The sequence below is a fragment of the Phoenix dactylifera genome, unplaced genomic scaffold, assembly GCF_009389715.1.
Source record: "Phoenix dactylifera cultivar Barhee BC4 unplaced genomic scaffold, palm_55x_up_171113_PBpolish2nd_filt_p 001069F, whole genome shotgun sequence".
NCBI classification, from domain to species: Eukaryota; Viridiplantae; Streptophyta; class Magnoliopsida; order Arecales; family Arecaceae; genus Phoenix; species Phoenix dactylifera.
The window spans coordinates 83173-108131 of record NW_024068417.1 but is presented as its reverse complement, the minus strand read 5'-3'; the positions used below and the strand labels follow the sequence as shown (position 1 = coordinate 108131).

The 24959-nt window shown below is 41.5% G+C and overlaps 3 protein-coding genes across 13 annotated transcripts; 1 reads left to right on the top strand and 2 right to left on the bottom strand.

Moving 5' to 3' along the window:
* The first annotated feature begins 1040 nt into the window (after positions 1-1040).
* LOC103701137 (probable pectinesterase 67) lies at positions 1041-4399 on the top strand. Its single transcript, XM_008783111.3, has 5 exons — positions 1041-1570; positions 1892-2054; positions 2170-2376; positions 3084-3331; positions 3514-4399. Exons 1-5 carry the CDS (start codon positions 1299-1301, stop codon positions 3668-3670), a joined length of 1047 nt encoding a protein of 348 aa, XP_008781333.2. The 5' UTR covers positions 1041-1298; the 3' UTR covers positions 3671-4399.
* Positions 4400-4516: 117 nt separating this feature from the next.
* On the bottom strand, positions 4517-6157 carry LOC120107901. Its single transcript, XM_039121417.1, has 3 exons — positions 5960-6157; positions 5234-5911; positions 4517-5155 (listed from the first exon to the last, which is right to left on the bottom strand). Exons 1-3 carry the CDS (start codon positions 6155-6157, stop codon positions 4727-4729), a joined length of 1305 nt encoding a protein of 434 aa, XP_038977345.1. The 3' UTR covers positions 4517-4726.
* A 5900-nt stretch (positions 6158-12057) lies between these two features.
* Positions 12058-24529, bottom strand: LOC120103729 (phytochrome B-like). 11 transcript variants are annotated; one of them, XR_005509509.1, is made up of 6 exons: positions 22209-24525; positions 21122-21929; positions 17156-17449; positions 14930-15337; positions 14148-14309; positions 12058-12338 (listed from the first exon to the last, which is right to left on the bottom strand). XR_005509509.1 is itself a non-coding variant. In XM_039121413.1 (5 exons), exons 1-4 carry the CDS (start codon positions 24283-24285, stop codon positions 15605-15607), a joined length of 3222 nt encoding a protein of 1073 aa, XP_038977341.1. In that variant the 5' UTR covers positions 24286-24529; the 3' UTR covers positions 15245-15337; positions 15595-15604. The 11 variants fall into 11 exon arrangements, 2 of the variants coding, with proteins under 2 accessions (XP_038977339.1, XP_038977341.1); XR_005509505.1 differs by having other exon boundaries at positions 14148-14322; positions 22209-24524; XR_005509506.1 differs by having other exon boundaries at positions 12058-12327; positions 14148-14322; positions 22209-24524.
* Between the last annotated feature and the right edge of the window lie 430 nt (positions 24530-24959).

Sequence of the window (24959 nt, the reverse complement as noted above, 5' to 3'; positions counted from 1 at the left end):
AAATGGATATTATACGATCCACTTTTATGCCCATGTAACACTCTCTTCTCTTGCTATATGCTCGCTTGATTATTTTGTTTGAACTCTCTGGCCCATTGGATTGTGTTTTGGTTTGGGCCGTTTGACATGAACGGTCGGGCAGGAGCTCAATTGATTTGATTGGAAGTGCATTAAGGAGTGGTCTAATGCCAAAAACTGTCCGTATTTAGCGAACAAGTTTTATGGGTAACACCAGGAACCACTCCAAGCCTCATCTAATTTTGTGAGGTCCATATGTTGAAGTTTGGTTAGTCTAGGCACATGAGTCTTATCTAATCCCGACCTTGTCAAGCCAATCATGAATAGGGGTGATTGGAAGATAGATCTTCTCTAGACTAAGTTGGGACTAGAAAGAATCTCGATCTGGATCTGAGCCTAATGGATCGAGTTCAACCCAATGATACTTGGTTAAACATGTTCACTGTCTAGTAGAAATGTTTCAGACAACACCGTATCAAATTTAATGGATTTAGATTGAAAACTAGGCTTGATATAGATTTATGCTAGATGCATGTTAAATAGATCTGTTTCTGGACTTATGCCGTCATGCATCTATCCTATTAAACCAAATGAAAGTGCTCTCTTATTTTCCGGAGTCAAGAAGCAAATGGTTCTATTTCAGATGACCTGCACTGGGCTGAAAGCTAGGAGCTAGTAGCAAAGTTGCATCCATATAATTTAATTGGTTTCACTAAACATAACTTAATCAAAATATAGATAAATATAAATTTTAACATTTATGTTGCATCCATTCAAAAACTTAGGACCGTTTGGTATTGTTTTCACTTTTTTATATGAAAAATAAATTATTTGTCAAATTGGACGTGATCATCCTTACTATTTCTTGCATGTATCATGTATGTCTTGGATATCATGATCAGATAATCACATGTATACGACATATGTTCATGTCCCAAAACCGAAGAAATTACAATTGGATGAGGCTAGACCCACCATGGCACCACAAATGTTGCTAGTTAGCTGAGGCCTGAGCAATTTTCTTATGAACAAGTGGACGAGGCTAGACCCACCATGGCACCACAAATGTTGCTAGTTTTCACTTTGCACCAAAACCTTTGCTCTATCTTAGTGCTATTTGTTGACAGATTACAGGATCTTAAACAGTCGGCTTTAAACAGCTCCCGTGTTTCCCTCTCGGCCTCTGGAAGCCAGAGAACAAAGCAACCGGCGTTAACGATAGAGCTTTTCTTATACCCCTCTTCTTCCTCCGGGAAGGGTCATCCCGCAGGGTGAAAAACATGGCAGCGTCCTCATTGTGTCATCTCTTCATCTCGTCGTGGGCCGCCGTTGCGGTCTTCATCCTCTCCCTCTCTTCCATCCTTGGAGGAGCCATTTCCGTAAAAAGTACAGACATCATCCAAGGTCCTCTCCTGACTTCCAAGATCGCTACCAACCGCACCATCCTTGTCGGTCCGAAGGAGGAGTTCCAATCGGTGCAGGCCGCCATTGATGCAGTCCCTGACGGGAATTCCCAGTGGATCATCATCCACCTCCGTGCCGGAATCTACAGGTAGATATATAACCATAGAATTATGATATTATACCGTGCAAGTCATTGCCTAACTCAAGTCCGAATGACAGAAACCATTGTCTTTCTAAAACAAATGGCGTTCGAGTTAGAATTATGAGACACAAAATGCCTGGGTTCTAGGTGTGAGCAAAATGTAGATATATCTAGGTTGATTTATACTTTTACACCATATGATATTATTCTTGAAGGTAGAATTCAAGCAAAGACGTGTATGGATCAGTTATGCGCCACATGTACTTAAGACTTCTTCATTTTTCTTACATCGATCCCTGCAATGTTTGTTGGCATGATCATGGGCAGAGAGAAGGTTGTAATCCCAGAGAGAAAGTCATATATATTCCTAAGAGGAAATGGCAAAGGAAGGACCGCCATCCTTTGGGATGAGAGCTGCAATAACAACACAGAGTCCGCATCCTTCTCTGTCTGGGCCGACAACATCATCGTGTTCGGCATTAGCTTCAAGGTTCATCTCTGTTTTTTTTCAAGTTCTAGTCCACCTAAACATTCGCCTCCATGATTACAGTTACGATAGCTATCTCCAAAACCTAATCGAAGAGTTAAAATGACGCGTATGACAGAATGATGCTCTGGTTGGTGCTCCTGATGCTCCATTCAAGCAGTCGGTGGCAGCCATGGTGGCTGGAGATAAGGTGGCTTTCTATCATTGTGCCTTCTATAGTGCCCACAACACCCTCTTTGATCACAAGGGCAGGCATTACTACGAAAGCTGCTACATCCAAGGCAACATTGATTTCATCTTTGGCCGTGGCCAGTCAATCTTTCAGGCAAGTCTATGATCTCATGAAGGTGGCGCTGTATCTTAACTAAGACCATAAATAAACTTGAAATATCTTCTGATTCATGTTTTTTTTTTGAGGGAAAAAAAATCTTATGATTTGACTTAATTATACATGAGAAAGTTTACGTCTACTAACCACCACCATCATCATTATCATCCAAGTCTTCTGCCATTAAACTGCGTCGGTTTTGCAGCACAAAGTCAAAGAAGAATAGAAAGGTTGAGCAAATTTACAGCCGATTGCCACCTTGATTAATATATGGAATTCCATCCTGTTACGCATCCTGGAATTATGTATAAATTACTTAGGACATAAAACAGATTAGAACTTTTCAAATCTTAAAATATGACAGGTCCCTGAAAAGACCAAAGTAAATTTGCATCCAACTGCTGAGAGTTGAATGTTGCCGGTCCTATTGGTGCTTACATACACTTTCACGTATATATTCCATTTATAAGCAAATATATGTGACCATGCAATATCTTGCTAGACACTTAGCTTGCCAGTAAGGTTGAAATTTTAGTAAATGGAAGACTAATTGATTATTTATAATATTAAACACTTCTGCTGAACTTTAATCAAATCCTTTCATATTAAGGAATCAGATGTCTGTTTTTTATAATACAATTCAGGTCTAGTCTTTACCTTCCTGTCTCCTCCCGTTTGTAACACTCCTCCGGCCATGAATGCAGAGCTGCGAGATCTTCGTTCTCACGGATCGAAGGACAAAAATTCTTGGCTCAATCACAGCTCAAAACAGACAGTCTGCAGATGAAGACAGCGGCTTCGTGTTCTTGAAAGGCAAGATATATGGCATTGGCAATGTCTACTTGGGTCGAGCTAAAGGAGCTCACTCTCGGGTCATTTTTTCCAAGACCTATCTCTCCAAGACCATTACTCCTGATGGCTGGACCCACTGGAGCTACGATGGCTCCGCCAAGTAAGCGCCTGCAACCCTCGATGCACTCCTCGACCTAAACATATACTGATATATATATCTCGCCATCATACAGACATTATATATTGCCTTGATATAAAAATCTGAGTCATTGCAAACGAAGGCTTTAAATCACTAGGTTTGGTTGGTGCAAGCCACTTAGAAATTTCTTTTGGTTTGTGCAGCCATCTACTCCATGGAGAGCACGACTGCCATGGACCAGGTGCAGACACGGCTCAACGTGTCCCATGGGCACGCCAACTCACTGACGAGGAGGCTGCTCCATTCATAAGCATTGATTTCATCAATGGGAAGGAATGGCTGCCGGCATACTATTATTGAAGACCCCTTGTCATCATTACTAGCTCCATGTAATTCATACATGATGTATGGTTCTTTTTTAAAAAAAAACAAGGTTAATTACCATGGTAATGTTAGCTAGAAATAATGCATGAATTTGGCAGCGGCTTACTATTATTGATCAAGACTGCATGCCTCCATTACTAGGTCTATGTAATTCATTTAAATGTCATATTCTTTGACAAGAAAATTGGTACCATGGTAATCATAGCTGGAAATAGTGCATGAATTTATTACTTCTTATGCGTTTCGTTTTGCTCTTTGTATTTATTATAGTAGTTCTAGTGAGAATATGATCATGAAGTCACATTAATTAGTGATGGCGATCGATGAATGGAAGCTAGACATCAAGCAAAAGGTATTTATTCAGAAAAAAGAGGTGGCTATTAATATGCTTGGCCTTAGAAGGTGCCAGCTAGCCTGCTATAGAGTCTCATGTTGGTTCTATCAAATATAGTTAGAACCAAATTCCATCTAAATAGGGTTGGGGTCGATCTAAGTTCACCAGTAGACTACAAGCTCGTATATCCAAATGATGCAAAATGGAGAGGCAATAGAATAAAAAAATCTATCAACAATCTTCATAAGATTTCAACAAGATCAATTTTTAGACTTCTAGAAATTCTGAAGTGCACATGCATGGCTGCATTTTCCACAATTAAATATACTAACATTGCTGCAAGTGCTTCGTTTCAAAAGAGAAAAAAAAAACGTAATAAAAGGACAGTCTGGCCTTAAAACTTCTTTCATTAAATATAGTAGATAAGCATGAAAGATGGTTGAATCCTACCATGCACAATATGAACCAATGTTATTATGAAATAAATATGTTGGTAACGGCCATAGTATTACGTTATTTTGGACATCCCAGACAAGAAATATATCAAAGATACCGGCACACAAATCATCGACCAAGGTGCAAATATAATAATCACTCCGTTAATTTAAAATTATTAGGCTAGGAGATTTATTCCCCCGCGTAGCTTAAGTACATTACGTATGCATACGTGGTTCTCTCTAGGCTTTACTTTGAGGAAGCTAGTAAATATTCTTAGAAGCCACCCCCGCCGCCTCCTCCCAATCCTCCACCACCGCCGCCTCCAGCTCCACCACCGAAACCGCCGCCTCCTCCTTCACCACCTCCGAATCCTCCACCGGCGCCACTTTCGCCTCCGAAACCTCCACCTGAGCCACCTCCAACTCCTCCGCCTTCGCCGCCGCCGCCGCCGAGTCCTCCACCGGCTCCACCCCCACCACCAGCCCCTCCGCCAGCTCCGCCACCAATCCCACCACCCTTGCCTCCTCCAAAGCCACCACCAGTACCGCCGCCGCCGCCAACCCCTCCACCAGCTCCGCCGCCGCCGCCAGCGCCTCCACCAGCTCCACCTCCAAAGCCACCCCCAGCACCGCCGCCGCCGCCAGCCCCTCCACCAGCTCCACCACCAATCCCTCCACCAGCTCCACCACCTTTGCCACCTCCAAAGCCACCACCAGCACCACCTCCACTGCCAGCCCCTCCACCAGCTCCACCACCAGCTCCACCACCTTTGCCACCTCCAAAGCCACCACCAGCTCCACCACCTTTGCCACCTCCAAAGCCACCACCAGCACCACCTCCACTGCCAGCCCCTCCACCAGCTCCACCACCTTTGCCACCTCCAAAGCCACCACCAGCACCACCTCCACTGCCAGCTCCACCACCAATCCCTCCACCAGCTCCACCACCTTTGCCACCTCCAACACCAATCCCTCCACCAGCTCCACCACCTTTGCCACCTCCAAAGCCACCACCAGCACCACCTCCACTGCCAGCCCCTCCACCAGCTCCACCACCTTTGCCACCTCCAAAGCCACCACCAGCTCCACCACCTTTGCCACCTCCAAATCCACCACCAGCACCACCTCCACCGCCAGCCCCTCCACCAGCTCCACCACCTTTGCCACCTCCAGATCCACCACCAGCTCCACCACCTTTGCCACCTCCAAATCCACCACCAGCACCACCTCCACCGCCAGCCCCTCCACCAGCTCCACCACCAGCACCAGCTCCACCGCCAGCCCCTCCACCAGCTCCACCGCCAGCCCCTCCACCAGCTCCACCACCTTTTCCACCTCCAAAGCCACCGCCAGCACCACCGCCGCCACCAGCACCGCCGCCAATACCTCCACCACCACCTTTGCCACCTCCAAATCCACCACCAGCACCGGCACCACCGCCACCTCCTACCCCTCCACCAGCGCCACCACCAAAACCTCCACCACCACCTTTACCACCTCCAAACCCACCACCAGCACCGCCACCGCCACCAAACCCTCCACCAGCTCCACCACCAATCCCCCCGCCACCACCTTTACCACCCCCAAATCCCCCACCACCTCCAACTCCACCACCATGACCAAGGCCTCGAGGCCCTCGACCAGCCCCACCGCCGGCGCCTCCTCCGAAGCCACCACCACCTCCAAGTCCATCCTCACCACCAAGAAGGAAATCTTTCTCTAACTGACGCCCTTGGGCCAACCCCACGACCATGACCAGGGCCATCACCAATAGCCCCAGTCCCCCCAAACACTTCATAAGCCTTCCCATCTTCTCGCTACAACTCCAGCACTTAACACTTCCGGGGCTGAAGCCTGAGTTAGTACGGTGTATATATAGACTGAGAATTAAATGCTGCCATGCTGGTTGGTGGAGCTCTCACTGAATCCGTTATTCGTTCTCGCCGCGTAAAGTTAGCCAGTGACGAACAGCTCAGCCCCACTTGGCCACCGGAAGATCAGCCCCATTTGACAATGCGCCGTCCTTTTTAATGCACGCGCTCCTCCCAACTAACTCGATATTCCCCTTGGCCACCGTCGCCCGATCTTGGGCTCCTGCTCCCCCACGTTGTCGGGTTTATGCATGCATGGATGCCATCATGCGTGATTTTTTTTTTTTTCTTCTTCTTAAAACGGATAGATTATATTTGACGCGTACGTATGCGTCCACTAAAAATTAAAAAATAAAATATTTTGAAATGCCCAAAGCAACTAGCCGTTCTATCAAAATGACAGACCACATAAGCAGCTATCCAATCTGCAGCTCCGTTGGCTTTTCAAAAAATATGTTTGGTCTGAAATATCCCTCCATCCTTCAATATTATCTAGATATCTCGGAACAATGGGTAGTCACAGTCGTTACCCCTTATACCCCGTGATCTGTTTTGTTTGTCATGCACAACTTGTTACAAGCGACGTGCACCGTGTATTATACGGCATGCATTTGTAAACCCTCTTATTTGATGATTGTCCATCCCTTGATGCATGCCTAGCTACTCATCTTTCGATGGCGGCCATCTACAGCACCGTTATGATGAGAGGGACGGAAGAAGTCAATTGGACGGTCGTGGACGGAAGATGTCAAATTAATTACCAGTCTTGGTTGCAGCAGAATATGATTGTTCTGTGCTCAAGCCTGCAATGGAAGCTTGATGGAAGCGTGGATCACCATGCTAATGTCCTTCCAAATTCTGATGGCTTCATTGGGTTTGGGGGCCTTAGTTAGCTTCAATTTATTTTGGTACATACGTGATACTCTTTAACTTTCTGGCTGACAGGATTCCATTTTGGCAAAAACCATAGTTCATTCACCTGGGATGGTGACATTAATACAATGCATCTCGGATGCTATATAATGCACCCACCACCCTGGTCCCAAAGCCTGCCCAAACTCAATTTTCGTCATCAAGTAATTAAAACTATTGCCACCACTTGATATTTGCCGCTCCCAATCTACGTAGAATAGAATCCATAGTTCACCTTCAGCAAAGTGCCAAAATATGAGTCTATAGGGTTATTAATTTAGATCGAGCTAAGTGGAAGGAGTATTGCTCGAAAAGAGCGAGCGATCATGGAAAATTCATGGGTGAGAAGCCACTTCGATCTCTTTCATTAACTATGCACCCTTTTAGCATCCTAAAATCCTCATGCAAACAACGTACGTAGTTACATAGTTTTTGATAGTTGTTGGAGAATACGTACACCTTCTTTTTCTATTCAGCAAATGGCAATGCGAAAAAATTCCTTCCCCAAAGCAGCATAAAACATTCGCTTCTTCATTGAAAAAGGGAAAAAAAATTCTCATATTTGAAGAAAAAAATAGCATGTAGATTAATAAGATTTTCTTTTGAGTAAAACCATCTCCCAGATTAAGCATGTAGATTAACCATCTCCCAACTAAAAAATTGGCGTGGCATGAATGAGTCCTTGATGATAAAAATGCGCATGGAGGGAGGCTTGGAAAAGTGAGCATCACATTAATCACATCACATGCTATTTGCCAATGGATGGTGACTGGCTGGATGCAGACAGATAGATTGGTATGCATCCATTCTCTGAACCTGAATCATCTAACGCAAGCAACCAGAAGAAAACCCAAGAATCCTTGTTCAAGGAACGGCTAAAGATGGTCCTTCACATCGAACATGGCTGTGATAGCTGATGCGTCAAGGCTTCTTCTCCCTTTGGGCTCACTTTTAGTTCCCACCCAAGACCTCCGATGCATGGTATATATGATGCACCACATGAGAAGCTATGTTTCATGTTCGAGATGATGTAGCTGATCAGCCCCAAGCCAAGGCAATGATCCATGATATCTCTCTATCTTGATTTGTCAGGGGGACAAGATCCGTGCATTTCTACCGCCACCTGCGGATTGGATGCAAGATACTGTGCAGACTCTACTTAATTCTCATTATTATTCTCTGTCTTGCTTGCTAATATTAATGGATATATATATATATATATATATATATATATATATATATATATATATATATATATAATATTAATGGATATATATATATATATATATCTCTTTGTTCTCTCTCTATTTATATATCTCTTTGTTCTCTGAACATGCATGAGCAAATGAGCAATATCTCCACAGAGGCAAAGTAGCTAGATCTGATGTTGACTAGACCATTGGATCGATGGACCCATGCATAGTGCCTTAAAATTAATGTTTGCTCATGTGATGCATGAGCATTGGAATTAACCCCTTTCCCACGAACACGATTCATAAAAACAGAAATTAAAGTTGGAGACACTCACGAGAAGGTTCTCCCACTTATAATTTTCCTCCTTTATCTCCAACTGCAGGTAGCATTTTGATCCCATTGTAACCATCCGCTTGTTTATTTGTTGAAAATAGGAGGACAAGGAGAAAAAGTGCAAGAACCTAAGGAAAGCAATAAAATAGCTACACTTTGATGTATGTGATAGAATTGGAGCTTGCGAGCTATATGACCAGTGCCGGCATCTGCATTTATTTAAGTGGTTGGGACAATGTGTCGGTGTAGACTTTTGATGTTTGAAGAAACCGTGAAAGCGAAATGTACAAGCATAGGTTACATGAGTCATAGCAGCAATATTTGCCAAATTATTGACAAATGTTTTTATATGCATATCCTTGTAGCCTTATTAAATATTTATCCTCCAAAAATCGATATATACCCCTCAAATACCCACCTATGTCATTCTATGGTTTACCAATTAATCTACGACACGATTACCTTCCTTGTAAATGTATGACATCTTCCCTTCCCTAGGTCCACAGCATCAGTGGAGGATCTCTTGCGCCATATGAGAGTAGCTTTGCGGTTGCTGAGTACAGCTGGATGGGGTTATCGCCTGTGCCTATTTAGTTTATCACATCTGGTTAGATAGAAATAACAGGATCTTTGAGGACAGGAGGGCGCCCCTAAGGACTATTGTGGAGATGGCACTCTATCAGGCTGTTGACGTCACTAAGACTACTTTGGATGCTTCATCTGGGATAGCTAGGAAATTTGGGACCCCCTCTCTGCTATTACAACACCCAAGTTTGTCCTTGTTTTTTGCGAGCTCACACCCTCCAGCCATCTCAAGGTGAACTTTGATGGTAGCCTACTTGCTGGCGGAGACAGATCTGGTGTGGCGTTTGTGATTAGGGACCAGTTCTCTAGGCTGGTAACGGCGGGAGAGCGACGCTCCTTCAGGACATCAGTTTTGGGAGCGGAGCTTAGGGCAATGTAGGAGGACATCTCCTACGCGAGACAGGTGTTAGGCGCTAGGAACATCATCCTTGAGAGGGACTCAGCCATGGTGATTGAGTGGATACTAGAGGAGGGGGGATGAGCATCCACTTCTTGGTGATATCTGGTAGTTGGTGCGGGAGTATGATACATTTCAAGCCGTGCATGCATACCGAGAGATGAACAGAACTGCGGACTGGGTTGCCATGCTGCCCACTACTCTTGAGAGATCCTCTAGACCAATATTCTATTGTTCCTCCTCCACTGAGTAGTCTTCTTTTTTTTAACTCTATTGGCTGTGCTCACACGAGATTAGTATAAGCAGCCGGTGTACCACAAAAAAAAAAAAGCCAAAGGCTAAATATCAAAAAGACAAGAATGACAGTATGAGGATGTACCTAAATGGTGCTTCATCCATTGAATAATGGAGATAAGAGTCACTCTCAAGCCAGCGTTGATATTGCTTTTAGCTATTATTTTGTTGTTCATAGTTCTCACTTTTTTTTAATACAAAATATTAAGAAAGTGACAATCATAATATGGCGATGTGCCTAGATAATGTTTAATCTAACATGGCATGTTTATGTTGATAGCATCATTTAGGCTATTTTTCTTCTTCTTATCACTCGCAAGTTTTTTTTTCTTTTTAACATGATTGAATATATAAACTTGTTGATAATCTTAATTTTTTATTGTTTTAATTTTCTACTATGTAAATTCATTTGAAAACTTTCACAAGATAATCTTATTTTCCCAATATGCATCAATTCTAGTTGAACTCATTTGTGTCCAATTAGATTGAGCTTAGTCATCTTGAGAAAATATCTTGGTCATGGGCTCATGAAAATTGAACCTTCCTAAAGAGAAAAATAAAATAAAGGCGGAGAGAGAGAATAGTGAAAGGAGACAAAGGGTTTGTTGGGACTCGGACTTACAGCTGCAGAGCGAAGTCGTCAACAAGTTCGCCGACCGCATCGAAGACCGCCAGCTCGAGTCCACCCGTGTCCGAGAGGTTCGCTTTTCTCCCATAAAAGTAATCCATCTTCAGTTATTATTATTTTTTTAAGATCTTTTTCGTCTAAATTCAATAAATAGAACGGCTAATGGCTGATTGTTTGTTTTTTCTTTTCTTTTCTTTTATTTTTTTAAAGCTGTTTATTCTCTTATTGTCGATATTTCCACTATTTTATTTCATGAACTCTTTGCATACTTGGTGGAGTGCCAAAGTTCTCTTTTTTATAATATATATAAGAAATAGTTGTTGTAGAGTTGAGCTCAACTGATGTTTATATCTCTTGGTGTATTTTGTTGTCATGGTGTTGTTTGTGTGCTGCAGGCCATGTCACCTTAAGCATCATCTGCTCAATTTTATTGGAATGCAAACAGATATGAGGTATATTTGTCTAACCCTCTCAGTTTTTTCGCTTTTAGATTAAGAATAAGATGAACGTATATTAAATTGCCTTTTTTTTCACATATAGAAAGGTTTGTGACTTACGTCCCAGCGACAACAATCCTTCTTTTAATTTGACGAACAGTTTTTGAAGTATAAGGTCTTGTCATTTTAAAGGGGCTTGGGTTGTTGTTTCTGCAGTTTAAGTGTGATCCAGTTTTCCAAAACTTGGCTATTTGAAGCGGCAATTGATTATGTGTATTCTACTTGTATCTAAATCAAGGCTTAACAATGTGAATTGTGATTCACGATGCTTGACAATACCTATATTTGCATACTTATCTTGGTAGTTGGAAGTATACTTTTGAATGTACTGCCATCTCAAACTTTTCCTGTACCTTTTCTTGGATTGTTTTTTTTGTGATTTAAGTGTAATATCTAGTTTTCCAAACTTGGCTATCTGAAGCAACAATTGTTTATGTGCATTCTACTTGTATAATAAATGAAGGTTAATAGTATGGATTGTGATTCATGTATGCTTGGCAAGACCTATATTTGCATACTTATCTTGGTATTTGAATTATACTTTTGAGTGTGCTGCTATCCCAAACTTTTCCTGTACATTTTCTCAAGTTAGTTTGTTGGCTTATCGAGGCAGAAATCTTGTGCCTGTTTTGAGGAGGGTGCTTAAACCTAGATAATATAGCAATTGCTGATGTTTAGCACCCTATGAATTGGTCAGAGATTTGTTAGTCATGGTCTAGGCTACAATACTCCCAGTGAGTGTTCATGCACACTCCACTGTTTTGAAGTTGAGTTGAAGTAGTCCAATTTCTTGGGAAGCCTGCTGGCAATTTTGCGGCTGATCTATCCGAGGAATGCTAAAAATTGGAGATATTTATCACAATTTGGTTCAGCTAATGACATATTGGAGAACAGTTGACTTAGATACAAGAAACATTACCACAAGGGCGGATTCGATTCTTTAGATGGAGTAGAAGATTTGTTTACAGATATAAGTAGCCATCATTACACTGACATAAGTTAATCCTATTCCACAGTGTGATCTTGCATCACCTGACAACATTTTGCCGACATGCTTGAAAACCAACACGCAAACTTTGATCCCCTGCTGAATTTTGTATATCTTGAAAGTTAAAAATCTTGCAAATAACCTGCAAAGACTGCATTTCACTCTGGCAATTCACTTACGCCAAAGTTTTGCAGGAAAAGCATAATGTTTATACTTCAATGAAACATTATATACTATTTAATCATTTAGTGTGAGCTTTACCAATAACAGTTACATCATAGATATATCTCTTAGCTCTATGGCAACAGGCTATCTACTTTATTCAACTTGTAAGTGCTACACAGTGCATCCCAATTATGTGCACAGTACAAAATGGAAAGTGATTATTCTACTATTGACTTGTACTCCTGTAGAATCTGCCACGAGGTATTTGAAAAGACAGTTGGATTGTGACAGCAAGGCTAGTCATCTCCTCATGAGCTTCAAGTCGTGCTGTGAGGAGCAAGATTTTGTGTTGCACAATGCGAAGGCGAGGTCGATCATTTATAGACTCCCAGAGTGTGTTTTGGTCCTACTGAGGTGGTAATTTGCAGGCAAGTTTATATTTCAGGTTCAAGATGCCAATTTCTCAATTCTTTGACAAGACATCTCCATGCAGAAAATGAATTATGTGGAGTAAATTTTAAAAAATCTATTTTCAAATGGGTTTCAAAGAAAAATTATTTTCAATTGGTACTCTTAATACTTTTTATTCTAGAAATTTTTATTCAAATTGATATTGTCCATGCTCGAATCAGGGCACATATCCGTGGCTTCTGGCTTTGTGGTTTCTGTGATTTGAATACTTCGATCAAAGCCTTCTCCATGCTAGTCCACTCGAAAGGCTGCATGGCTCGTATAGTTGTATGTTATGGTTTTCCAAAAGCCATCTCTAAGTGCAATTCAGGAGTTTCCAATTCACCTAAAAAGATTCAATATTTTTGCCTTTGTTTATTTTTGTTGATGTTTTTCATCATTTTCTCATCCTTGTGTTCAACTGTTCATTGCCTTCTTGGACTTGGGTAGTCGGTGGTCCAGAAGAATACTCCTTGTCCATTTACATTCTTTATGCTTTCAGACGTCTCTTCAGTGTTATCCATACGTTTGCCATCTGTAGTTGGGGAGATGATATCCATATGCTGAAACAGAATCAGGTTTGTTCCGCTTCTACGTGCTGCGTCCTCAAGATAATATTTGCTGCTGCTGGCAAGCTATCCTAAGATTCCTGTCCCCTGGATCATGCATTCCGGCATCTCCCTTTGTGAATTCTTAGTAGCAGAAAGTAGGCTATGATTAGTTTAGATGCTCGTAATTTACTATTAATGGAGACAATTCATATGGCCAAGCACACTGTATTTTTCTTGTAACTAGTTCCGAACATGCATGATGCACGTGATTAAGGACAGGAAAAACATAACTAAGTAGACTCCTACAAAATAAGACTTGTTAACCACTGAAGGATAAAAATAATTATTTTAGAAGGAATAACTAAGCAGAATAAAATTAAAAATAAAAACTTAAAATTATTAAAATTAATGAATACTTAAATAGAAATTCTAATAGAATTAGAATTTAACAGTGAATCTCAACAATAAGCTGGATGGTGCATGGCATGCATATAGAGAGCAAAAGAATAACAGTAATGTTTTTTTTTTTCTTTTTCCAAGTAAAAAGTGAGATTCTGAAAATTTAATGGAAGGGCAATTCTGTTATATAGTCTAACTATAGAATAGCAATTCAGTTTTAAAAGCTCCGATAAATGCTGAAGGAACAGAAAGGGCACCCTGTTCTAACCTGCAAGCATCTCACAGCATAATCCAGCTAAACTAAGTGGACAATGCCAAATCCCTCTTGGAAGGACTTCAGGGCAGCCACCTCATGAAACCTACGAACCTATTTGCTTCAACAATAAGGTAATAATTGATTGCAAGATAACCAACTTACATCTGGAAGCGCACTTGCTTGGTCGCCGGAATAATCCCCGCAGAAGGCAACATAATTTGCCAAAAAAAGCAGCAGAAGACACCATTATATTTCTTCTCTTACATATTTCCTGCACGCCGGGCCTTTTTGCAGGAGCAACAGCATATAGTACCCTTGCATCTCCTGAATCCAAGATCTGCACCATTTAGACAATGATAATTTATGCCAACCAAAAATATTTTCAAATGGTTAATCAATATGTGGAAACCATTCAAAAGGCGGAGCACTTCCAAGAAATTAATATTATCGATCCATCAGTAATCAGTAATAAATGATTATTCCATTTACTCATAATTTTGCCTATTGCGTTGATTCATTAGCAACATCAAAGCTTTCTGTGGATCAAAATTTGACACCTATGTACATCCACCAACACCAATTCTACAAAGTTCCCAAGTTCAAACCACTACAATAGGCATGCTTCCTTGTTGAAAGCATCCCTATCAGAGAAAATTCTTCATTAAGACTATACGGATAGAATCTTAAAAGCTATTGAAACTTTCCATAGCAATTCATTCATTTAGAGCGTCAGACTCATATACAACAGATGAAGCCACCATTAGCATCTCCAGCTCGCAAGCGCCAACAGCATCAAGCAAACAACAACAGGGAATACATTTTCACGTAGCCATGGCTCCTATGTGCTTTATGAGGGTAACAAACAAGATCATAGGCATGCTCCTAATAAAATGGGGAAAAGCTTGCACAAGATCAGTAAAACAATCTCATGCAACATCACTGACCTTAACAGTGCCCCAGTCATCTAATGGAGTTCCCAACGTGACTGGAGAGTTTCCAAGCAGTTATTCAGATGTCTCTCAGTTTTTGGGCCTAGCTCATCTAGTATAGCTCCAGAGAACCAAGCACCATTTACTAGAGCTGCAGCTTAGCATAATATCAGTCCAGTGAGAATTCCATGTCTCTGACTGGATTAGTTCCCCCTGCTTTCACCAATATAACAACTGGGAAGCTCCATGAAGATGAGGAAGTAACATCTCTCTGACTCCCTGATATACTGGACTTCCCCCTTCATCAGTTTTAGGATCTTCCTGCATATGCTCAGACCAAGGCCTTCCTGGGTCACCCAGCTGGAGTTATGGAACATATCTTGCACAAGTTCTGCTGGAAGGCCATCACCTGGGCAAACAATCCTACGCCATAAAAAACCAACACTTGATCAGCAATTAGAGAAAAAAAAGGCAAACGGCAGAAGACATAAAACTATTGAAGCGAAAACAGGCTTAAAATTTTAAGATATTGGATGTTATATAACATCCTAGTATGCCATACTATGCCGTCATGGACGGTACCGGACGTACCGTACCGTACCGCTTCAGTATTGGTACCGGTACGGATAACGTATCGAGGGTTGGTATGCCAAAAAAAAAAATTCTGCATTGTACCGTACCAATACTATGCTAGTGTGGCACCGGTACAGAGGCCGATACTGGTACGGCGAACCTTGCATGACATGCAAAATAACTTATATCAGTATAGCTTCCTTCTAGTTAGTGATAGGAGAGAACATAAAAGAATAGTAAGGGCAACACACATAATGATGTCTGACTGGAACGATATGAAATTGCAGTGGGAATAATAGGATGTTTTCCACCCCAATTTCAGTTTATGAGAAAACATGTATAAGAGATTATTATGAAATTTTAGCTGTGTGTGTAATTGTTTTGAGTTTTTTATAAGCTTTCAGTCTTCAAGGATTTCAAATTTTTGATTGAACAAGTTATGCTTTGTGTTCATTATTTTAAAGAGAACATCAGCACCGATAGAACAAGTTTGAAAATAAGTTTCAGTGCCCATAAATCATTTTCAACAAGTCCAGAGCAAATTTTTCTGGAATACCTATCATTTTGTTAGTAACACATCAGAAATGTTCTCCTTTTTTCAGCACAACTTTCTTTCAGTATTTTCTTTAAATCACTTTTATGTGACTAAAAGGGTCTTGCTTTTACATGCTCAATACAACAAGGCAGTTTGATAACTGAACCTCATAAGAAACAAATAGGACTCAGAGATTTCGTAATTGAGATGTTCTAGTGTTTCGAATTAGAGTACAACAAATCAATAGCACATGTGGGACCATATATCATGGTCAGCTAAATTCACCGATGGCTATTCAGAGAAGTTGCTTAAATTCCAACATTTGATGCACAACAAGAAAAAGAAAACAAGACTAGAAACACCTGTATGCACACATGAACTTGCCACACATTTATAAAAAATATAAACAAATGCCATATTTACCGTGATATCAATCCACCTAAAAGATAGGAAAAAAAGCATTCAGGTTGACAAGAATTCAAAATTTTAAAAAATAAAATACAAAAATGCCATATTTACCGTGATATCAATCCACCTAAAAGATAGGAAAGAAAGCATTCAGGTTGACAAGAATTCAAAATTTTAAAAAATTAATTAATGAGTACATAGAATAAGCAGAGGATCAAACAATTCATTGATTCACCGCCCTTTTCTAACTTTGTTTCTCTGAAGGATCATTTGATCCATACCTTCTAATCTAATATATATTTAAAAAAAACCTGGTTAAGAAAGCAATGGATAAAGTATGACCTACATATGCTTGCTCTTAGATTTTTAATTCCAAAAGACTAAAAGGGAAAGAAGGTTCATTGCTACAAGACTTATACTAGCTATCATTTTTGCTATAGAATGGGGGGAAATTTGAAGATCGTGTTATTGGGATATGTTCTTGATGCATGAAATGATCACAGTAAAGGATTGTGATTCTTACAACCATCAGATAAGCTATATGTCTCAATAAGCAGGAAAGCATCCAGGATATCACAATGAAAGCCTTATTGTCATATACATGCTATTATACTGATTTTATGTTATACAAACAATTAAACATTTGGTCTTCTAAAGGTAACAAATAGCAATTCTACTTCCGCAGTTCTACAAACTAAGGAATAAGAGCAATATAGCTAGCAGACCTAAATTGGAAAAGCACCACTTCTGTTCCATCAGCATTCTGCTTCAAACTTGGCCTCACTTGGATCTCCACCCACCCATCTGGAGATGGTGCATGCCGCACCATATTCAGCAAAAAATCAGCCAAGACTTGCTGAATTCTAACTTGGTCTCCATATACAGAAATTATTTTTATTTCTTCAGGAATATCCCGAATTAATTGTAAACCTCTTTCTCTCAGCAAAATCATCACTTGGCTAACAACAGCATTTATAACGCTTCCAAGCAGAAATTCACCTTTGTCGAGGATCAATGAGCTAGTATCAGAAAGACAACATTAGTCCATGTGCCCAGAATAGGAAGCTAGTAGTAACAAAGCATAGATATGGTGCTGTAAAAATCATGGCCATAAGATGATCTATCCAAACATAAGATACAGAAATATAATTAAAGCTTATCTGATATGATCTATTATAATGTAATGTACATACGCACTGAGTTATAATTTAAGTGTGGTGGAGTTTTTCATCTCAGGATATTCGTGATATGCTTGCCATTTCAGGTATTTACATATATTTACATGCAGACACTTGCATTCCTAATTTCATATACACATATAGAATCGCAGATACTATATAGACACATGAATATAGTTACATAATGTGACTTTTTGATGCTTAAATTGGTTGTCGGAGTCGGTGCTTCACAAGGATAATTAATTATTGAGTAATAGATGTATGCACTTGTTTAGGGGAAGCTTGCAGGGCAAACTCCCTAATTGCATTGACTCAGAATACATAGCCAATAAAGTTGGCTCTTCTCTTGCCTAACAGTTGCCCTAGCTGGGAATCTGGCACTAATTCAGAGGGCCGATGTCTAGTTGGGAGACAACTTAAAGATCCTCTTGCATTAAGGTTGCCTTGGCCAGGAAGTGGGCACTAATTGAAAGGTTGACATCAAGTCGAGAAACAACTAAAATTTGCAAAACATCTAAAACTTACAAGATACTTAGTCCAAGTACACATCCTCTGTTTTTTGGCCCCCCAATTGATTGGGGGGAGGGGGCAGAGTAGACGATCGAAATTAAAAGTGACATATTATCTGCCTGTCTCACCACAACAGATTAGTCCATTAGATAAGAATATATGTAGGTTTGTCCAAGCATTGAACTCCCACAACCTCTTGTCACAAACTTGATAACTCTTTCACCAACGACTACCCATGTCTACAAATTTAGAAAATGTTTTGGCCAAACCACATGCTAGGATGGTTCAGTAGTTTTGATTTATTTCAGCTGGTTTCAACCAAAGATTTGGTACCAGGAGTGATGCCTCTGTATCGGCCACAAACCAATATGTTGATGGGAGGGGGAGGGGGGGGTTTACCACTGTTCAAAAATATGTTACATGCATTCTTTATTCGATTGTTAATTCAGTTACACAAGTAGGTTTTCTAGTCTTGACAACCTTAAATATTATTATAAGTTCACTGATTTACAAAAAGTTATTATATTTGAATCAGTAATGAACAAGTATAATTGTCCAATGTATTTTTTATGATGCACTATGTGAAATTATGCATTACACAATAAATTTCATGTGAAATAGCAAAGAACAAGCTCTGAGCACACATGGAAAATGTAATATTAATAACACCAAATTCATGTTGATACAACTCATTACTTATTTTACTAAACTTTATTACTTATTTTCCTGAACTTTGGGCTTTCAATCAAAAGACTAAAATAGTTAAACTAGGGGTAAGATCACCTTGTGATAGTAAGACCAAGGCATATCAACAACTTAAGTTAGGGGTACCGCAAAAGATAATTCAAGCATTCAAATCAAGGAACTTATCAACTTTCGCATAAAGTCGGCATTAAAGAAATATTTTTTAAAAAAAATGCAAAAAAAATAAAAACGGACCCAAACTAGGCCTTATTGGCCGGCCCCTACTTGTTCTGATTGATATATAGTGTTCGTAGGATACATACCCTATTAACAAGGGGGCATTATGCCCCATATCACAATATTTTAATCCTTGATTTCAACTAAAACAAGTTGAATGGGAGAGAAAATTGACTTGTACACGCCATATAAAAATAATATATACAAATACTATATGATATGAATGAAAATTTTAAGAAAATAATCAGGCCCAACAAATTAAACTTTGAAATTCTATGAAGCGTGTGGATTATGAAATTTGTTACACTCTGAATTTTGACACCTAAAATGGCTCATTAGTTAATTGTCTAATGATATGGAATTATGGAGTTACCTTACCTATCAAATAATTATTAATAGGCTATACCCATAGACCTTTCAGTCTCATGCAGTATTGATCGAATATCAGTTTCCTTCAGAACCATGTTTAGTGAACAAAATTATATTGGTTAAGTTTTCCAACATATGACGTGAATACAATTAGACTGGTACATACCTGTTAAAAGTAATTGACACCCACAAAACTTTTCATATTTAGCCATACTTGCATTAACTCCTGAAACCCAAGTTAAATATTAACTTTCCAAAGATCGAAGTGCAATGATCCTCTAGAATGTCATGTGTCTCCAATTATGCCACCAAGCATCCTAAACCTCCTAACACTTAGTAAAGAAGATCCTTGATCAAATTCAAACACACCCTTCATTGGTTCTATAGTACAAGTAGCATTTCACCCATGAGTGAACTCGACACTTCAAAAGGATTATAAGCCTTGCAAGTACTTTCATACTACTAAGCATAGCCAAACTTTTCAGCATTGTACATAAACCAAATTTTCACTTAATCCTGCATCTGTAAGCCCTTAGCATTAACTCTCAATTGGCACGTACTTGGGCGACCACTTAAGCCCCATATCTTAAGTTTTGACCTAGCTAATGTGCTAGTATGCCATAGACCCATGGCAACCAATGGAGGTTTGAGATACTTCAAGAATAATGTAATTATAAGATAACATGGCATATACATTGTACTCTGTGCATATTTAAGAAGACATAAATATTAATTACATGTTCCATGACAATGAACACTAATTGTAATTACATAAAGACCTGTGCATCCTTACAATCGACAATATATTTTATGGAAAGATATTACAGTTAAGGAGAGTTAGTGGCCATAACAAATGTTCTGCCTTGCAACTGTTCGAGGACTGTTTCTCATCCAGTGAATTTCCAAAATCAATGTTGGATTAAATAGTCAATGAGAGAAATGATTCCAACTAGCTTTTTTTCATCTTTTTCTTTACATTAGCCACTTCTCTGAGCACAGTAGGTACAAGTGACTTTTTCCAAAGTCAATCACCTCCAAGTGATCATGTGCAATGTCTTCGAGCTATTTGTCAAAAGCAAATTAAATATTAAGCAGGCCATTGTTATTTGTCATTTTCCAACCTAATTCATTCTTGTACCTAAGTTTTGCTGTGTATTTCCGTTTCAGTTTTGATTGGTCTAGATAGAATAATTCCACTTAGTTTTGATAATGTTTTGCCTCTCTTGCTTTTCTTCCCAATGTTTTCCAGTTGGACTCTCTTTCCATATTCACAGTTAACTTTTGAGTTCTCTACCAGTTACTTTCAGACATAAAACTGAGCTGCTGGGAAAATACGTGATGCTTATGACTTGAAAGTAAGAAACATTTTTGAGCATTTCTATGTAGAATGGTATGAAACAAAATCAAGAAACACATCTGGTTTGCCTATTATTAGTAACATCTCAAAACCAATTGTTTAAACAAATGAGTTTGCCAATACTGTTTTCCAGATGGTCTTATTGAACCCATATGGTGGCAAATCAGCATTCTAAGGCTGTACTGAGAACAAAGCAAATCAGTGCCCACTCCAAGTTCTCCTCAATGTCACTATATCAATATAGTTCTGCAATTTATCCATATCCAGTAGAATAAAAACATGGAAATAAAATAATTGCAAAATGGACAGAGTACAGCACACTTTCCAAACTGAAGTGGAAAAAAAAAAATACTTACCCATCCTCAATGCTTTGTAGATTCACGTCCTTTATGATCTTCATCATCTGTCTCTCACAAGAAGCACTAGTTTCAAGGAACTGCTTCTGATCATCAGTTAAGTCTGTCATCTCCAACAGTGAGTTTGTGAACCGAATACCGCTAAGTGGATTTTTTATCTCTTGGTATATATAAGCCAGCTCTTTCATTCTTGCATAGCATTTCTTTTCCTGCTGCCTCTGGATTTCAAGAGCTTGCTGCAGTTCAGGGCTAGCAATCTGCAAGAAGCAAAAGCCTCCGATAATCTGGCCATCCATATTACTTCTTGTATTTGCTGTCAGAAGTGCCTGCACAAATTTGCCATCCTTGTCAAAGAATGCAAACGGGAATTTGTCTGTTTCCTGCCCTCCAATGGCATTGTGAAGGACAATCATGAATTTTGTAAGAGCATCTGGACCTTTGAGTCGACAGCAGCTGCCAAAAACTTCTCCAACCAGAAGCTTTCCAATCATTTCCCCTCTTGACCAACCAGTAATCTTTTCCATTGCTGTGTTCCACTCTGAGCAACACGTGTTCTCATCCGAAGCAAATATGGGGGGAATCAGAGGGTTAGGACTATGTACGATAGCCTTATAATCACCTTGTATCTGAATGAATTTATCCATGACCACTTTCTGTCCAGTAACATCCTGGCCAACAAAACAGACACCTACGATATTGTTTGTGTAATCTCTACTAGAACAAGCATTTACTATGACATAAATAGCATTCTTCGATTGTTGCAAGGCAAAAGTCTTCAGCTTTAGCTCCACATTCTTATCTTCTTCACCTGCATGGATTTGAATTAGGTGAATGATCATTCTCTAAATCAAATGCATTTCCCTTTGAACCTGTCAAATCATGGTGTTGCATTCCATAATAGATTATATTGCAGAATTACACCTAAATTCAGACTTATAGACTGTAGTATAAGGCAAGCTTCCATTTACTTATTTTATCAGAGAGCATATATCTCCAACAAGAAGACAACAAACACCACTGCTACAGCCCCCAACTATTATCTATAAATAAATAAATAATTGTGCATAAGGAGAAAAAAAAACTGTACCTCTCAAGGCTCGGAAGAGAAGCTTAGCGACAACATCGGCCGACTCCTTGAAGACAAGATCCTTAACCAGTGATTTGCCCATAGCTTCCTCCACAGGGAGCCCTGTCAATTCAGCAATCTTTGTGTTCCAGCCATTGATACGTCCATCTGCATCAACTGCAAAAATGGGAGCAGTTGCTGTTTCTATCAACCTTACCATCTCCCTCGCAACCGAGCTGAGCTCATCTATCCCTTGCAACTCCAGGTCCCCAAACTGACCATTGATCATCGCCTTCGAATTGCTTGTCCCCTCCGCTGCTTCCCGAAAAGAATCCCTCAGAATGAGCTGCAATGAGTGTATGGCGTCCATCTCTGCATTCTCCCACGGCAAGCTCCTGCTCTTAACCACTTCCAAGAATGCCTTAAACGATGACCGAGGGTGCATCCTCTGCCCATCATCCTTGTCCTCCGGGTGATGCTTTGCACCACCCCACTTGACCTCCTTCGCTGTGTGCGACCTGAACCAAAACAAGAAGTCTCTTGGAGTGATATAGGCAACAGCCATCCCACAGACAGCATCCCCGAGTGCTGCCGCGCCCGGATAGCCAGCATCCGCCAAACTGTCGGTGCTCAGCCCCGTCGAGTCCCCATGACAAGCCGAGAGCCATTCCACTATATCCTTTATCTGAGCCTCTGTTGGAGTGACACCGACCGGCCAGTACTTCCCCTGATAGTAGAGGGCAGCTCCGTCACACTTCACCAAGTCCATTATGCTGGGGCTCTGGGTGACGATTCCGGCAGGCGATTCGCGGAGGAGCATATCGCAGAGCAGGGTCTGGGTCCTGAGGATGTGCTTCTCGGATAATTGCGCTGCCAATTGGAGCTCCATGTTCAGCTGAAGGCCGAAGGCCTGCATGAGGAACTCGCAGGCATAGCGGAGCGGAAAGGGGATGGAGCGAGGGGAGGTGTGGTGGCAAACGACGAGGCCCCAGAGCTTCATGGCGTTGCGGTTTATGCCGTCGTCGTCGCCGCTGCCGTTGATGACAACGGCCAAGGCAAGGGAGGCGATGGAGCCCATGTTGGCCATGTACTGAGCATGGCAGCCGTGCGGCGCCCGGAGGGTGGAGCCGACGAGGCAGAGCGGCTGCATCAAGCTCTCGTCTTGAATCACCTGGACGGGGGTGGAGTTGCAGTCGACGATCATCCGGACGCGGTTCTGCTTGAAGAGGAAGCGGGAGGCCTGGGGGATGTCGGTGGCCGGGTAGTGGAGGCCGAGGTAGGGCTCGAGGTCGTCGCGGCGGCTCTCGGCGACGACCTCCCCGTGCTCGTCCTCGTGGAACTTATACACCATGACGCGGTCGTAGCCGGTGAGCTGGCGGACGTGGTCGACGACGGTATCGCAGAGGAGCTTAATATCGCCGCCGGGGAGAGACTGGAGGCTCGAAATTGCCCGGACGGCGAGCTTCTGGGACTGTACGGCGCCGGCGATGGAGAGGGCAGGGTCCTCGGGGCGCGCAGGCTCGAGATCGATGACGATTCCGATATCAATTCTGTGAAGGATGGCGTAGAAGGGCTTGCCAGAGGCGCGGGAGTGGATCCAGAGGGGGTTGAGGAGGGTGATCTCGCGGGCGGAGGCGGCGCGGTCGAGGAGGACGGCGGAGGACGGGGTGAAGAGGGAGCGGACGTCGGAGCCGAGGGCGAGGCGGCGGTGAGGGGAGAAGGGGTCGAGGGAGGGGACGGACTGGGGGAGGTCGAGGAGGTCGGGGGCGTTCTCGGAGAAGGCGAGAAGGCGGAAGGAGGGCTCGTCGACGGCGACGGTGGCACCGAATGGCTGGATGTGGCCACCGCGCTGGATCCTGGAGAGGTACGCCGTGATCTGCTGCTCCGGGATCGACTGCGACGGCGTCGCCGTGCGCACCGACTGGGAGTAATTGAAGGACTTGCCGGACTCGCCGGACTGCTCGAAGACAGCGTGGAGGCGGGCGTCCACGGTATACTGGGCGATCGCCTTGCTCACCGATTCCGACGGATGGGAACTGCCGCCGCCCCGGAGGTTGCTCGCGCCGGATGACTGCGTCGGCCGGCTGCCGGACGCCATCTTCTACTTGTCTCGGAGCTAATTGATGTGGTATTATTGATGGGTTTTAACCAAAAAGGGTTGGAGTTACTTGAGATGCCACTGGAGCGGGTGCAGACTGGGGATTGGAGACGATTGGGTCGTTTTATTTCCCATCAGCTGGGAGTTTTCTTGGGCTTTGGTAGGCATGGAATGATGGAACTAAAGGAGGATGAGATCTCAGACAGGAGAGGAGCCATGGCTTTCTCTGTCTTATATTCCTCTGTGGACTCAACATCTGATTGAAGTTTTCAAGAATAAATTTTTTATAATATAGAAAAAATTTCATAGAGATATAATAAAATTTAATTTTTATTGGTTAAAAACTAAAATATTTTTATAAAATAAGAACAGATATTTTTTCAGAACAATTAAATATGTAAAAATTATTTTTTTAATATTATATATTCAGAGCATCAGTTTATTAAAAAAAATTCTATGTGGTAAGGGGGTTCTGCTGCGTGCAGCGTGCTTTGGGGAGGGTTGGGTCCGCTGGGATGTGAGGTCTCAAATCAGACTGTACTTCTCTATAAATTATATGCGGAGTTGGATGTGGGGGAACCTGAACCGCCACCTTTTACATCAATTCCTAGGAATTAGAAGCATCATTGAAGTCTGAGTTTGAGAATGCTCGTTAAGTTTTTTTTTTTCTTTCT